This window comes from Nelumbo nucifera, chromosome 6 (assembly GCF_055504915.1).
Source record: "Nelumbo nucifera cultivar China Antique chromosome 6, China Antique-T2T, whole genome shotgun sequence".
NCBI classification, from domain to species: domain Eukaryota; kingdom Viridiplantae; phylum Streptophyta; class Magnoliopsida; order Proteales; family Nelumbonaceae; genus Nelumbo; species Nelumbo nucifera.
Window position 1 is genome coordinate 31,931,336 of NC_142654.1, and position 15,739 is coordinate 31,947,074.

A 15,739-nucleotide genomic window follows, 5' to 3' on the forward strand; every position below is an offset into this window, starting at 1 on the left:
TGATTTCTTCATAACAGTTGCATTTTTGTTTGATGATACTACTTAAAAAGAATCACAAAAATGAGAAAACTCAAAATCAAAATGGAAAACTAAAACCTTTTTTTTTATGTTACAACTTATAACTTAAAAAGAATCACAAAAATGAGAAAACTCATAATCAAAATAGAAAAACTAAAAAACTTTTTTTTTTTTGCTATTACAACTTAAAAAGAATTGCAAAAATGAGAAAACTCAAAATCAAAATGGAAGAATTAAAAACCCTAATTAATTTTGGCCATTGGGAATAACCAAACAAGACTATGAGATATGAAAGTTTCTTTTTCAATGTTTTTATTTTATCATTTCTATTTTAAAATAAATAAAGAATTTATAATTAGTTTAAAAGCAACCCGAGAATTGTTAAATGGGTCAAAAAATTTTAACAGTTAAAACGTCTAGGTCAGCAACTCTCTAACATTTCGATGGTTTTTTTTTTTTTTTTTGTAAAATAGTGGTTCAAGACCGAAACAAAACTGGTGACCTGACCGATTCCTGGGCCAAACGGTTCAATCATCTAGTCTGATCTAGTTTTTAAAACAGTGACTAAAATACTCATTTTTTATTTAGTCTCCTTATTTGATTATAAGGTTTAAATTGTAAATTGAACTACTACCTTTCACCTCATTCAATTCCGTCTATTTAAATCTAAATATTTGATACTTTATAATTTGATCTGATTAACACATATTTGGATGAGATGTTTATATAATTAAATTTGGATTTTGCAATCTACATTTGATTAATAATAAAAAACAAAAAACATAAAAAATAAAAATTCATAAAATTATAAAAAAATTTAGATATATTATTATTATTATAATTATCATCATCTAGAATTGTCATGTGCAAGCATATACACTTACTAGTGAAAGAAACATTGAAAACCATGGTTTTCAAAACCGGACCTGATCAGAAAAATTGGGAACCGATCAGGTGATCGGTTTTGGTTTTCCCCAAAACTAGAACTTCTTAAAAAACGTTGATTTTGGTTAGCAAACTGTTGACTCGAGTGATTAACCGTTCGAACAGTTTTGGTCATTTTTTTTATTTTTATTGTCAAAACGGGCCAGCCGTTTGAACGATTGAACCATTCAACCCGGTAACCAGACCCCTGACCGGTTCGGTTTTAAAAACCATGTTGAAAACCATCCACAAAGAAAGGAGTGAATCCGCAGTTGCGTGAGATCTGTGGGCCGGGCCACCTACAAAAAACGGGCACGGCCCGGCACGATCCGGTCACTGTAGCAAGTAGGCCGTGCCAGGCCCGGCCTGAACTCCGTGCCCGATGCCATTTCTGGTCAACGTGTCTGTACTTGAAAGAAAAAGATTGCTATTATGGTGCTGGACTGCTGGTGGTATCTCACTTCCCACGACGATAACGTCTTCTGACTCTCCACTCAAAATTCTCTACGGTTTTCTTTTATCCTTTGAAGTTAAAAATTCTGTTGCAGTGACACGTAGCAAATGTCGTCGTCATAGCTGCAAAAACAAACGAGGCCTTAACTAATAATCTTCACCCTTGTGAGTTGTGACATACCATGATGATACTCCTTTAACAGAACAGAGCACCGCAGAGCAGAGTTACACTGCGAGAGAGAGAGAGGGGGGGGGGGGACTCTCTGTCTCTACATTTTTGCTTATTAACGAGCATATATAATTCTAGGGTTTTGAAACAAATATGCTCTGCACGGGGAGAGTTCTGGCGCTTTCGCCTCCTCTCACCCCTTTCGTCATTCCTCACAATTCACCATTTTCTAACTCCAGATTTCATTCTGTAGAGCTTAAATCCGACCTCAAACGGAGATTAATGGCAACTGACCCTCAGTCCTCTTCTTCTGCTACGTCCATCGATGCCAATTCCGCGGACAAAAATGCAGCTGGGTATTATTTCTCATGCCTCTAATTTTATACCTTGATTGGGCAATATGTTACTCGACTGCTCGATTATGCTCTTCTTTCCTCTAATTTCAACTAAACTTCATTATTGGCTCTCTTTATTTTCCCCCTCTATATTTTATTATTCTATCTCCTTTTTGGCATGATATATTTCCTTAGGCACAATATTCCGTGTCTTTTCGATTAACCTGTGATGCGCAATTTTAGGAGTTGCTCATTTATGAAACTTTGGTTCTACTTTGAAATTGAAAAAGAGGGTCAACCTTATTAATATGCAGATGTGATTTTAGATACACTCGAACTTAGATCTCATAGACTAAATTTTCTCATGTTATGTGCTTCTAAATGCAGCTTTTGTATCATAGAAGGACCCGAGACGGTGCAAGACTTCGCTAAATTGCAACTGGAAGAACTTCAGGACAATATTCGAAATCGAAGAAACAAAATTTTCCTGCACATGGAGGAGGTGCTCTTCATTATACACTAATTTGTGTTAGAAGTTTTAGACCATTATTATGAAATCTGTGAAATCACTGAAAACTAAATGAACAGGGAACATGGAATATACTGACTACAAGAGGTCTAAAGGAAAGAGAGGAATAAAGAAGAAATGGTATGCGCAAGGGAATACAGCAAACAACTAGTAGGGGATGAAATTACAACAAGTAAACAAATATCAAATATAGAGAATAATATATGCAATATGGGATAAAACAGCAAATGAGACTACAGAAAAGGGAACCAAAGAAATCTAAACATGTATAGCTAAATAAATACATGGAATGACAGGGAATCAGGTCTAAGGAAGACTGAAGAAAATAGAGGAAATAATAGAAAGCTAGAGGAAAATAAATCAGCATCAATAACATGCTCAATGATTCAGATAATAAGGGCATTAGATCATAAACGATAAGTAATGAACAACTCAGGAAAGAGTAACAGATAAATCTGATTTGGAGAATTGTGTTTCAAAAATGAAGCGGTGGACCAAACATATTAAATAGGATTATAGGAAGATATAATCATTGAATTCAGAATTGAGATAAATGGCCACCAGAAGTTTAAAACTTTAAATTTCTGCTATCTTGAATATCAAAATCATTCAGGTGAAATAGAATATTACTTAGTTAATTATGATATAGATGATAGGGACATCTGATATGCAAGAAGATCCTGAAGTCCCCCCCCCCCACAAATAAAAAAAAAGATCCCTCAATATGCTGATATACAATTTACAGGTCCAAAGCAGTGAGAGGATGAATTCTAACATTTGTATTTCAAATAACAGATGAGTTCTAACTACATGGTTTTGGAGATAGTTCTAATCTTGACTCAGGTCCAACTCTCAAACATATTCTCTATTTTGTTCATGATTAGACAAGTTTGGTTAGAAAATATGTTATAGTCCAAACCAATAAAGGATGTTTATGGCCCAGGGTTAGGTAACTAATAGTAGTAGCAGAACCTCTATCTGTTTGTATTTAGTTGAAATGTTCTGGAATATGGATCCTCTCCTTCATAATTCATATGCCCTTAATCTTATTTTGGTATGTCTTCAAAAATTTATCAGGCATTGTAAACCTAAAGGTCTTAATAGACTTCTCTAGGCTAAAGAATTGATAGATATTCATAACCCTGTGACCAAATTGTTGTCAAATGACCATCAATGCATTCATTGCTTGTGTGACTTTTATTCATTTTCACTTTTCTTGCATCTTATTCTTGATATTCATTTAATTGGTATCTTTTAATAGGTTCGTAGGCTAAGGATACAGCAGAGGATTAAAAGTGCTGAACTAGGAATTCTAAAGGAGGAACAAGAAAATGAGCTTCCTAATTTTCCCTCATTCATCCCATTTTTGCCTCCATTGGTAAGCCTTATAGTAATGAACTAATCTTCTTGTTAGGACTACAATGTATCAATGGAAGGCATCTATTTCATTTGCTGATTTGTATCATGTGAAATCAAAACTTTTCTTTTCTCTAAATAACTCTTAAATCATTATGTTGCATGCAGGGCTCAGCAAACTTAAAACAGTATTATGCTACTTGTTTCTCTCTCATTGGTGGGATAATGATTTTTGGTGGCTTTCTTGCACCTACTGTAAGGTTTCTTACTCCAAATCACTAGTTAATTAAGACACCGGGCAGTTGGAATTTTTTCCTAGCTCTATTTTCTTTCTTTTCTTTGTATTTTTCTTTTTGTTTTAAATATTTTACAGTGTTCTATAAATTGTCTTCTTTGTTTTGAGGCAATTTTATGATGTCTCACTTTCATTTTACTTGCACATGAAGAATTAGTATATTTTTCATTATTTCCATATAAATATGCTTCTGGAGTCATATTTCATAGCAAAATGGCATCTTCATTGTTCCTTTTATATAGAATACATTTCTGGTATAAAGAAAGGAAACCAAAAAAAAGGAAAAATAATGCAAGAATGAATTAGATATTAAGATGATTCTTCATGTTAATACCTAGGCTGTTATTATTAGGTACCTATTTCGTTAATTCATGCTTGATTACATTTTATTGTACAGATATGTAAAAGTCTTCAAATAGATAGAGTCACTATAGATGGTAAAACTAACGAGTCTTATATGTGCTTGTATCTGATCAAGCTTATTTCATAATGTGGTGTATCTCAATTCATTACTACTCTCCCATTTGTACCATGTAGGACACATGCATGGGGAAGGGACTGATAGATGCCAACTGATTAGAGGTGCAAGTTGGGTTGCCTGATTTGAAGAATTGTAACTGCATCGGGCTAAGGTCCATTGAAAACTTGTTAGGTTCTCAACCTAAGGCAATTCAAATTGCACTTGCACCCATATAGCTAGGCTCCTATTTGAATGTTCAATATTTTCACCCGCTTTTCCATTTAATAGTTGGAAGAAGTCAGAATTATCAAAAATAAAATAAAATATTGAAGTCTGTTAGTTTCTTCTCTAGTGGAGTAGTTCTAGAGATCACAAGGAATCATTTTTTTTGGGTAGTCAAGATCACAAGGAATCAAGTTATTAGGTCATCTCGTAAAGATTGAGGAACAAACTGCAAGATTGTGGAATAACTTATTTATTGGATATAGTCCTTTCTTTTTGAGACATGAACATCATCTTATTTTATACTTGTTCTCTGTCCTCAATCTCAGCTAGAGCTTAAATTGGGACTAGGTGGTACATCATATGAAGATTTCATTCGTAGTTTGCATCTGCCCATACAGTTGAGGTATAATGTTATCTTGGTCTATACTTGCTAAATGTCATTCCTTTTGTCATTCTATTAATGATACTCACTAATCCATTTATCTTCTTGTTGCATGAAATATATCTTGGACAGCCAAAAAAATAACATCTTGGATAACAAATGTATTCTTGGAAACAATTCACTGTGAAAATTACAAAACATGATATTTCACTACTCTCCTGCTCTGAAATAAATCTGGAGTCTATGTTCAAAGAAATAATTAATATCATGGAATAACTGCTGAACTAGTCCAGAAGCAACTTCAAGTTGGGTTGCTTATCCCAGAAAAAAAAATGTTTTGCTTTCTCTTTTTGTTTTCCATCATATCAAGCGGTTGATATTGCTGTTAGTTTTTGCCATTTAATTGATATAATATACCATGTTACCGCTTTCTATGTTTCAAATGTGCAGTGAAGTTGATCCTATAGTGGCATCATTCTCAGGAGGAGCAGTTGGAGTCATCTCGGCTCTGATGGTGGTTGAAATAAACAATGTCAAACAACAGGAGCATAAAAGATGCAAATATTGCCTTGGAACTGGTATTATTAGGCATGCAACCCATTTTTGCAGCATGTTTGAAATGCTTTAGTCTATTTGGGAAGAGTGCAAATACAAATATGTATAGTGCAAAACCATGTATTGTATTTCTAAACCTTGTATTTGCACTGTACATATTGTTGTCCCAAACTGAGCCTTAGTTTCAATATCTGTTTATGTTGCATTTGCTTGGGTTTGGTCAGAAGTGGAGGAGACTTTTGGCATGGAGGGGGGGGGGACTTTATTAGGTGGTATTAAGTGCACCACATCAGCTCTGCATGTATAACAAGAAAATATTCACTTTGAGAAAAGAAGGATTTTCCCCCGAGTGGAGATAATCTCAAGGGCATTAAATGCTTTGGTGCCCCAAACTGCATACATCTTCCTGCTTCCAGTCACATGTTTCTCTTGATCCATTATTCTCTAGAACACTTCATTTCATTCTTCAGCATGTCATTGTAATTATAGTTCTGGAAAGTGATGTTAATAAATTGTTGAAACCATAGTGGTCTTGCCTATTTTCAAGTTCTGGACGCAAAAACAAACATAGATGAGCTTAACTGTAGAGTTTTATTTATCAGTTTTAATTAGAGAAGAGCAGACTTTAGTTTTATTTAGAACTGGTTAACTTGTTGATGTAGGCTATCTTGCTTGTGCTCGCTGCTCAAGTACAGGGTCTCTTGTTCTTATTCAGCCAGTTGCAACAGTAAATGGGGGAGATCAGCCTCTACTCCCACCTAGAACTGAACGCTGTTCAAACTGTTCAGGTGCAAGAAAGGTAGGAAACCTGCAAATGCATTTTCTTTTCTTTCCTTTTTATTTCAAATGTCTTATATGAGGAAGTCTTACATCAAAATGGGAAGGTAAATCTTTTTTCTTCCTCTTCCATTCGTATGGTAGACATGTGTTAGGTAGGATGAGACTAATTGATGCAAGATGGTAGGCTGTCTTATATTTCTGTCCCTAATGGGCCATGGAATTCAAGGCACTATTCCCAACAAGTTTTTATATGGTGGATCTTTGGGTCTTCCTATACATGGGCAGTGTGAGGAGATAAATGAAAGAATTTTTTATTTTATTTTTTGTTTCTTCCAAGAAGATCCAGTTAGAGACAATCAATGTCATCATAGTTGGGCTTGTCAATTGGCATCATAGAAAATGCAAGTTTAGAGATTTATCAGTTTATGATATTGTTAGAAACTGGTTCTGTGTCCAAAATTTTGAGAAAGAAAGAGCAATCGAGCTAACTTTTGATGCTTGTTGATGGTGTGCAATCTAAATACTCCTAGTTGGAAGATGATCCGAACTTTGGTTGGGTGGCGAGCTGGACCAATCTGCAGAATAATAGATTAGAGAACCCGGGATAGCTGACTCGGAGAGGTCGCTCCGATGCTTAAGTCAGTACTTATAATATAAATGCGAGCTGAATCTTGAATGCTTGAATGCTAGTGAGTAAAATAATCACGCGTACCTTTGCCTTGAGGTTTCTTGTCCTTTATATAATGGAGTAGTCGTGGGCCTTACGAAAGAGCTCCGGGATCTCCGGGCTATGCAGATAAGGTTTGTTCCATTCTTGAAGGAAAGCAGTATGTTGATAAGGTTTATCGTTTACCTCTGATTCAGGTGGAGCTAGGACGAGTCTCATCGTGATCTTGAGAAATTTAGGGTATGTTGGGGAGGCCTTTGGAGTCGGTTATGTGGCGTTTCGGCTCATTAGCTCCGAACTGGCACTTCGGTTCTTTATTCTCGAACTGTATTGGGTGTCGAGGTGTCTCTACGCCGAGGTGGTTTTTTAGGACAAGGTGGCTGGATACTCGAGCTCCGAATGTTGCGAAATGGGTTTATTTGACTGGGTTGTCACTCCTCGAGCAGATCGCGTCTACGTGTCCCCTTCTTACTAGGTTGTGCCAAATCACCCTTCATCAACTTGGGGGTCGCTGTGTTGAACATGCACTCTGCTACAAAATCGACCAAGACCTGAGCTTTGACTGCTGGCCGAGGCTCATACCGGATATCATATTCACTCAGCTCGATGGACCACTTCGTTAATCTCCTAGACACCTCAGGCTTGAGCAGAATCTGCCTCAGGGGTTTGTTGGTGAGAACGACAATAGTATGGGCCTGGAAGCACGGGCGAAGTTTTCGGGTTGCTATGATTAGTGCACATGCTAGTTTCTCGATCTCCGGATATCTAGTTTCTGCATCCTGCAAAATTTTGCTAACATAGTACAAGGGTCGTTGGACCCGATCTACTTCTTTGATCAGTACCGAACTAACCACTTAGTCGCTCGCAGAGAGGTATAGCTTTAACACGTCCCCTTCTTCGGGTCGAGTTAAAATTGGGGCGGTACCTAAGTATCTTTTCAGCTCGTCAAAAGCGAGCTGACATTCTTCAGTCCATTCGAAGTCCTTACTCTTTTTTATAGCTTTAAAAAAGGGTATGCATCGGTCCGCCGATTTAGACATGAAGCGGCTCAGGGTGGCTATCTGGCTCGTCAGCCTCTGGACCTCTTTTATTTTTCGGGGTGGTCTCATATCTAAAATCACTTTTATTTTGTCCAGGTTGGCCTTTATGCCGCGTCGATTGACTATATAGCCTAGAAATTTACCCGAAGTGACTTCGAAGACGCATTTATTCGGATTCAACTTCATGTTATATCTTCATAAAATTTGAAAAACATCTTTTAAATCATTCAACAAAGAATTTGAAAGCTGGGTCTTCACAACCATGTCATCAACATAACATTCTACTTTGTTGCCGATTAACGGCTCAAAAATCTTATTTACAAGGCATTAGAATGTTGCCCCTGCATTTTTCAATCCGAAGGGCATGACCTTGTAACAATATAACCCGAGCTCAGTTATGAAAGCGGTCTTCTCTTTGTCGGCATGATCCATCCTAATCTGGTTGTAACCGGAATAGGTGTCCAAGAAACTCAGCAATTCATGCCCTGAGGTCGCGTCCACTAGGCGGTCGATCTTGGGTAGCGGGAAACATTCTGCCGTGAGGACTTCCTTGATGATCTTGGGTAGCGACCTCTGTTCAGGTCGGTGTAGTCGACGCACATGCGCCACTTGCCATTGGCTTTTTTCACTAGAACCGAGTTAGCCACCCAGCTCGGGTAGTGGACTTCCTTGATGAAGTCTGCCGTGAGGAACTTCTCAACCTCTTCATCGACTACCCTCCAATGTTCTGGGGCGAGGTTGCGTTTCTTCTGCCTTACTGGCCTAAGTAAAGGGTCTGTATTAAGTTTGTGAGTTATAATTTTTGGATCAATCATGGGCATCTCTGCCGCCGACCAAGCAAAAATATCTAAATTTTCAAGTAAAAAACTTACTAGCTGGGTTTGGAGTGGTTCGCTGATCGAGGCACTGGTTTGAAGGGTCTTGACTGGTTCGACGACAGAGACTGGTATGTGGACTGTCTCTTCTTTCGGGGCAGCTTGTTCGTCAGGATACTCCACTGGTCGCTCGAGCTTGACATCCTCTGCTAGCTTTGCTTTCCCTTTCAAGGCAACCACGTAGCACTTGCGGGATTCGAGCTGGTCACCTCGCACGACTCCCACTTCGTAATCAGTTGGGAATTTCATCACTAAATAGTAAGTGGATACTATCGCACATAAAATATGCGTGATAGAGGGAGGGAGTCGCGACTACCAGGAACGTGTGCTCGAATTGCACGATGTTTGGCCATGTGCCAACTTCCACGGGTACTGTGATTTGACCAAGAGGTCTGACCTCCTCGCCGCTGAACCCTATTAGAAGCATATCTGCTGGTTTTAGGTTGCTCTGTTGTAACCGTAGTTTGTCAAGGGTCTCCTTGAAGAGTATATCTGCTGAGCTGCCTGAGTTCACCAAGATGCGTTTTACCTCGAATTCGTTAATTCTTAACTTCACCACTAGGGAATCATCGTGAGGGTACTGGATCCCGCGCGCATCGTCCTCAGTGAAGTATATCGGTTTTTCAAGCCGAGGTCGCTTTGGCGGTTTTTCCTCTTCGTTCTCCAATTCGTGGACCAAGGTCTTCCCAGCTGCTGATGTATATCTAGCGATGATGGACCTGTCGGTGATCATGTTAATTACCCTGCGGACTGGTATTTCCTCTGGCAACTTTTGCGGTGATTGCTCATTCTACCTGCTGACCTCGGGGCCATTCCTCCTCTGGTACCCTTGTCGATCTACCTGTTGGTCTACTTGTCCCCTCTCTTCTCGCAATATGAAGTTCTTCAGGTACCCGCGGCGGATAAGTTCTTCGATCTTGTCGTGGAGATTCTTGCAATTCTCCGTGTTGTGTCCATGATCTCGGTGGAAATGGCAGTAGACATTCGGGTTTCTTGTTGCCGAGTCTCCCCTTAACCAAGGAGGCCATTTGACAGAGGAATCCTTAATAGCCATTAAGATCTCCCCTCGCTTAGCATTCAAAGGCATACAGCTCATTCTCTCCATAGGTGGGGTCCTAGAACGCCGACCTGACTTGCAGGTGTGCGAGGGGGATCGGCTTCTTGACTTGCTTCTTCCCCTGCTCGAGGACTTGCTTTTCCTTCTTTTCTGCCCACCATTGCTTGTTCCTTCATTCTCTCTCTTCCTCTTTTCCGATGGTAGATTGTCGATCTTTTGGTTGATCTCCTCCTCGGTATCGATGAACTGATATGCCAACCTAAGGAATTCAGTGATATCTTTCGGTTTGTTAGCTATCACGTGCCACTTGAACTTTTTATGGGTGATTCCTTTCTTTGCTGCATTGAGTCGCACCGCTGGATCGAGGTCTGGTATCTGCAAGCAAATATCGTTGAAGCGCTTTATATAGTTTCAAATTGATTCTCCTTCCCTCTAAACCACGTTTAGAAGGCTTTCTTGCGACTTCGGGCACTTCTTACTAGTAATGAAGTGCATAGTAAACATGTCGGAAAATTGGGACTAGCTTTTGATGGAGCCTAGCACAAGGTTCCGATACCAAGTTCGGACTACCCCCCTAAATGTAGTGGAGAAAGCCACACACATGCAGGACTCATCAGCCTCAGCTAGGTGCCTTTGAGATTGGAAAGGATCCATATGGTCATTGGGGTCGAATGACCCGTCATATTTGTCTAACGGGGGCACCTTGAAATCTTTCGGCATTTAGTTGCCAAGAGTTCGGGAGACAGTGGGGATGACCGGCAAAGTAGTGGAGGCACAATCTTCATGGCCACCGAGCTCACTTCTTCCTTTTCTTTAGCTTGCTCTGCTTGTTGTCCTGGCTTCGCTGGCGGGCTGTTCCTGGCCGAGGGGCGGCGTGTCTTGCGACGTCGTCGCTGCTGCTTCTTCACCAGCTTGGCGTTGGTGTTGCTGACTTCAATCTGGTTTGGTATTTCGGCATTATTGCGAGGTGGATCCTGGTTCCTTCTCGCTAAGTTCTCTTGGTTGTGGGGTTCGTACTGTCTATCGCGAGGGACAGGGGGTCCTGCCTCGAGTTCGTGCCCCGAACTCTGAGCTGGTTATTATCTCCTCGCGAACCATCATTTTCTTGCTGGGAGTTCCAAGGTGGATTGGCCTTGTTGAGCTGGCTATCCTTGGACCTGCTCCTAAAATTTCCCTGCGAGACTAGAGGAGTGCGCTGACCGTTTCTCCTCCTACGGGGCGAAACCTGACCCCTGGGAGGAAGTGGTACTTGCGAGGTCCCCTCACCCCGATGAGGGGATCGGTTGACGTTCTGGCTAGTTCCAGGTCGATTCGGATTCTGGCCCTGGCGCAGTCCTATGTGCCGAGGTGGAATCGGCTGCTACTGCAGTGGTGGAAACTGGTGCTGATACTGCTGGTACAGATAGTATTGCTGAAATTGTTGGACCTGCTACATCTGGATTTGTATTGCCCGAACGCACTGGACGAGGTCATGGAATTGGGAGTGCCCGATTCCAAGAGGGACCACAGATGGCTCAGAGAAAGCCACACCCACTAGGGGAAGCGGGATGCTCACTTGCGTAGCGCTCTGCGGCACGGACAGTGACGGGACTCCGGACACGGTAAGAGGAATAATGAATTGGCTAATGCATACTGTAGGGCCTTGGGGGAAGGTTGATTGCTGATCCTGCTCCCCGGTAGTGTTCATCTCGATACTTTTTTCGGTGTTGCTGGAAGAGTCCATTGAGATAGATAAAACTGCGACTAAAGCTGGGATGACCTTTCGATCGTTTCCCACAAACGGCGCCAATTGATGGTGTGCAATCTAAATACTCCTAGCTGGAAGACGATCCGAACTCTGGTTGGGCGGCGAGCTGGACCGATCTACAGAATAGTAGATCAGAGAACCCGGCCAGGGTAGCTGACCCGGCGAGGTTGCTCCGATGCTTAAGTCAGTACTTATACTATAAATGCGAGCTGAATCTTGAATGCTTGAATGCTAGTGAGTAAAATAATCATGCGTACCTTTTCCTTAAGGTTTCTTGTCCTCATATAATGTAGTCGTGGGCCTGACAAAAGAGCTCTGGGATCTCTAGGCTGTGCAGATAAGGTTTGTTCTGTTTTTGAAGGAGAGCAATATGTTGATAAGGTTTATCGTTTACCTCCGATTCAGGCGGAGCTAGGACGAGTCTCATCGTGATCTCGAGAAATTCAGGGTCTGTTGGGGAGGCCTTTGGAGTTGGTTATGTGGCGTTTCGGCTAATTAGCTCCGAATTGGCACTTCGATTCTTTATTCCCGAACTGTATTAGGTGTCAAGGTGTCTCTATGCCGATGTGGTTTTTTAGGACGAGGTGGCTGAATACTCGAGCTCTGAGTGTTGTGAAATGGGTTCATTTGGCTGAGTTGTCACTCCTCGAGCATATCATGTCTACGTGTCCCCTTCTTACTAGGTTGTGCCAAATCACCCTTCATCACCTGCTATTTGGGAAATCTAGCTTGTTCAGGAATAGAGGATGCTTTCTTAGATCCCGAGAAAGAGATTGTAGTAGTACATTCATGCAATTTACCCATAGGGCTTGTGATAGGGGGGAGATTCACAGGTTGTCATTGGATGGTATGTGACTTCTGCCATATCACTCACATTAGAAAGGCTGTATTTGGTGGCTGACGTAAAATCTGTCCGTGTACATAAGATTGCCCAATTCTTTAATTGATAGCATTTTTGCTAGAACTGAAGGTGATGATAAAACACGGTTACCGGAGAGTAGGGAGTAGCTATCCCCTAATTATTAAATAGAAATAATATTATAAAACTACCTTTAACTTCATTTTGCAGGTCATGTGTCCTACATGCTTCTGTACAGGGATGGCAATGGCAAGTGAGCATGATCCTCGGATCGATCCATTTGACTAGAGATATATTTTTTATTCCCATTTAGCCTATAATCCTAAAGAAGTGGGTTGGTAAGTGGTTGTTGCATATTTCTTCAAACTACGACTGGAGCATTCCTGTACATATAACCTTAACCAGACAAAAGACACCTAAAAGCTAATTCTTTGTGTGCATATTGCAGCTTTTTTCTGTATGGGTTACCACTACAGCATCTACATTCTAATTATCTTAGAGTTCCTCATCTTGTTATATTTCCTGATATTGTTGCAACAATCTTGTGGATGATACTTGGATAGCCAAATTTGGTTTTTGGTTGGAAAACGAAGTATTGTTGTTTCATAGTCCCTAAGGGGTTCCCACCCAAAAACCCCATTTTACTGAGTTAGCACCTACTAGAAGCAGTAAGACTACTATGAAGGTAGTTTTCTTCAAAGCTCAGACTTCAAATCACTTTCAAAGGATTGGGAATGCCTATTTAACTGTTGTAACAGAAAGCAAAAATAGCTAATCGATAAGAAAGGAAGTGTCAATCTAAACCATTGATGCTTACATAGCATATCAATTACAATGATTCGATGATTTTATGGTGGCTAAAAGACAATATTAATCATTTATGCAAGCATATATGTTGTTTGGGCTTTTTATTGGGTTAAGTCTAATAGGATGACCCAAAGCATATTCTAAACCACACCAAACTATAGTAAAATGGTTTGGTTTGGTCTTAGAAATTCTCGAGGTGTACTTTGCCAGTTAAGTCTGAGATCTACTTTAAACCACACCAAACACACCCCTATGATTGGTCAAAGTCTTTCTAGTATCATATCAATCCGGCATTATAGATTTTGTTTCTTATAAAAAGATATAATATATAAATATAAGCCTAAACGTATCATCTTTCTGGCATCATATATATTTTCCTTATAAAAAGACATAATGTAAATCAAAAGTTAAACAGCTCTTTTAACGGATCCTACCTTATGCGGCATAGAGCCATGAACTCGTTTAGGACCCTCCTTTTACCTTTTCGTACGTATTTGCTTTAGCATTGTTTGCAAGGTTAGTTGTCATCAGGTAAGCAAGTTTCTCAGAGATGGAATGAAATATGCTAGGTTGAAGTGGAGCTCAGCATTAGGAACGAATTAATGTACTGAAGAGTTATGAATTCTGATGCTATTGCACATCTGCCTCATGGATACTACTGTATCACGCAACAAATGGAATGCGTGCACTCCAATTGGCACTTCTGCCTATCAACCAACCGATTTTGGGATTCAGTCCTCGCACAACTGTTCTCACAATGTACGCATATGTTTATTTTCATGAGAAGATATTTTTAATGCACGCTGTAAATGACTGTGCATATGGTGTGAGCAGAGTCTTGTGAGGACTAAATCTAATTTCTGGTTGTTTCTTGGAATACGGGTAGATGGAGTTTTTCATGAGTTATTCAAATTCGACTCGTGAGTATAATCGAGCATAATTTTTTATATTGTATACAGGAAGCTTGGCTCAAGCTCATAGTTGAATTCAAGTCAAGCTTTTGAGTCAACCTTCCGAATTCTAATTCTAAGTCTCTAGTTCAAATCTATCTCGAGCTCGAGTACAGTTTCATAGTTTTTTGGTGAGTTAAGCTTGAATAGTTAGATATTTAGCTTGACTCGAATTCACCCCTGCCTTAGTATAGCATATAGAAGCTGAAGATCTATTTTCATTTTCAAGTTTTTCTTTAAAAATTATATTGGGATGTTCAAATCAGGCCGGCAGATCATTCAGTCCATCTCCTTCTACTCTTTCTCTTTCTATCGCTCTCTTTCTCCCTCTTTAATCCCAATCAAGCAGAAACAGAAACAAAGGTCAACCAGGATTTGTTAGTTTGAAATGTAAGTTGGGTTCAATTGGATTGAGCTAGCATCTGATGGGAGGAAAAATATTAGTCATCTAGCATGGATTCATGGAAAGGGATGGAAAATTCAGGATTAAGTTCTCGATGAAGGAACACCTTCACACGGGATGATTCAAGCTTCCAAGCAGGACCACATGATACTTCTCCAATGTTGTCTAATGGCAATTTATTGACGAGGAATGAAAACACACTAGACTGGTTTGTATACAGAAGATCAAGGGAGAAACGGGTTACAAGTAGGTGTAGTGGGGAGAGAGAGAGAGAGAGAAGGATGGTGTAGCAGCGATTTCTGGTTCAGGTGTGGTGAAGACGATGACTAGTGGCTAGTGGAAGAAAAGGAAAGAAAGAAAAGGGGAGAAAGAAGAAAAAGAGAAGGGGGAAGAAGAGGTTACTGTTGCTGCTCTACATTGGCATCGAAACCGCCCTTCACCATCTATATTTCCAAGGGTCTTAACTGCTATTAAGTTTCACTCTAAGTTTATAATCGACATGGAAAAATATGATTGGATGGTCCATGTTAGTCATGGACCGAACGGTCCACCTGATGCAAGTGCGGTAGGCTCTTTTAATGTGGACACAACAAAATCAGTTCACCACCTGTACTTCTGCTCAAGCTGTGTGGCTGGCTTTACATGTACATTTCGAGACTAATGTTCACTCTTCTCACTTAATTCTTCAGGATTGGCAACAACGAAAATTGCCCTATTATCAAAGTTGGAGACAAAAATGAGTTGAGAGGGGGTGGGGGGAGTTGCAATTGTTTTTCAATCTTCTTTCGCATGCTCGACATGGAAAATTATTTGAGGGACAACCAAGGTTTAAAATTTCGATATGATACACCCT

General features: G+C 40.1%; 1 protein-coding gene across 3 annotated transcripts; it reads left to right on the plus strand.

Annotated features, from left to right (window-relative positions):
* Window positions 1–1,547: 1,547 nt before the first annotated feature.
* LOC104598393 (protein ORANGE, chloroplastic-like) lies at window positions 1,548–14,252 on the plus strand. Of its 3 annotated transcripts, XM_088890141.1 has the most exons (9): window positions 1,548–1,920; window positions 2,287–2,401; window positions 3,690–3,806; window positions 3,953–4,039; window positions 5,091–5,167; window positions 5,597–5,724; window positions 6,364–6,500; window positions 12,937–13,064; window positions 13,175–13,314. In XM_088890141.1, the coding sequence occupies exons 1-8, from the start codon at window positions 1,718–1,720 to the stop codon at window positions 13,012–13,014; spliced, it is 942 nt and encodes a 313-aa protein (XP_088746267.1). In that variant the 5' UTR covers window positions 1,548–1,717; the 3' UTR covers window positions 13,015–13,064; window positions 13,175–13,314. The 3 variants fall into 3 exon arrangements, with proteins under 3 accessions (XP_088746267.1, XP_088746269.1, XP_088746268.1); XM_088890143.1 differs by lacking the exons at window positions 12,937–13,064; window positions 13,175–13,314 and adding an exon at window positions 14,103–14,252; XM_088890142.1 differs by lacking the exons at window positions 12,937–13,064; window positions 13,175–13,314 and adding an exon at window positions 14,065–14,246.
* The last annotated feature ends 1,487 nt before the right edge of the window (window positions 14,253–15,739 follow it).

Coding starts and splice junctions, on each gene's coding strand:
- LOC104598393 (XM_088890141.1), top strand. CDS start 1,718: ATGCTCTGCACGGGGAGAGTTCTGGCGCTTTCGCCTCCTCTCACCCCT. Junction 2,402..3,689: donor TTTTCCTGCACATGGAGGAG/GTGCTCTTCATT, acceptor ATCTTTTAATAG/GTTCGTAGGCTAAGGATACA. Junction 4,040..5,090: donor GTGGCTTTCTTGCACCTACT/GTAAGGTTTCTT, acceptor CCTCAATCTCAG/CTAGAGCTTAAATTGGGACT.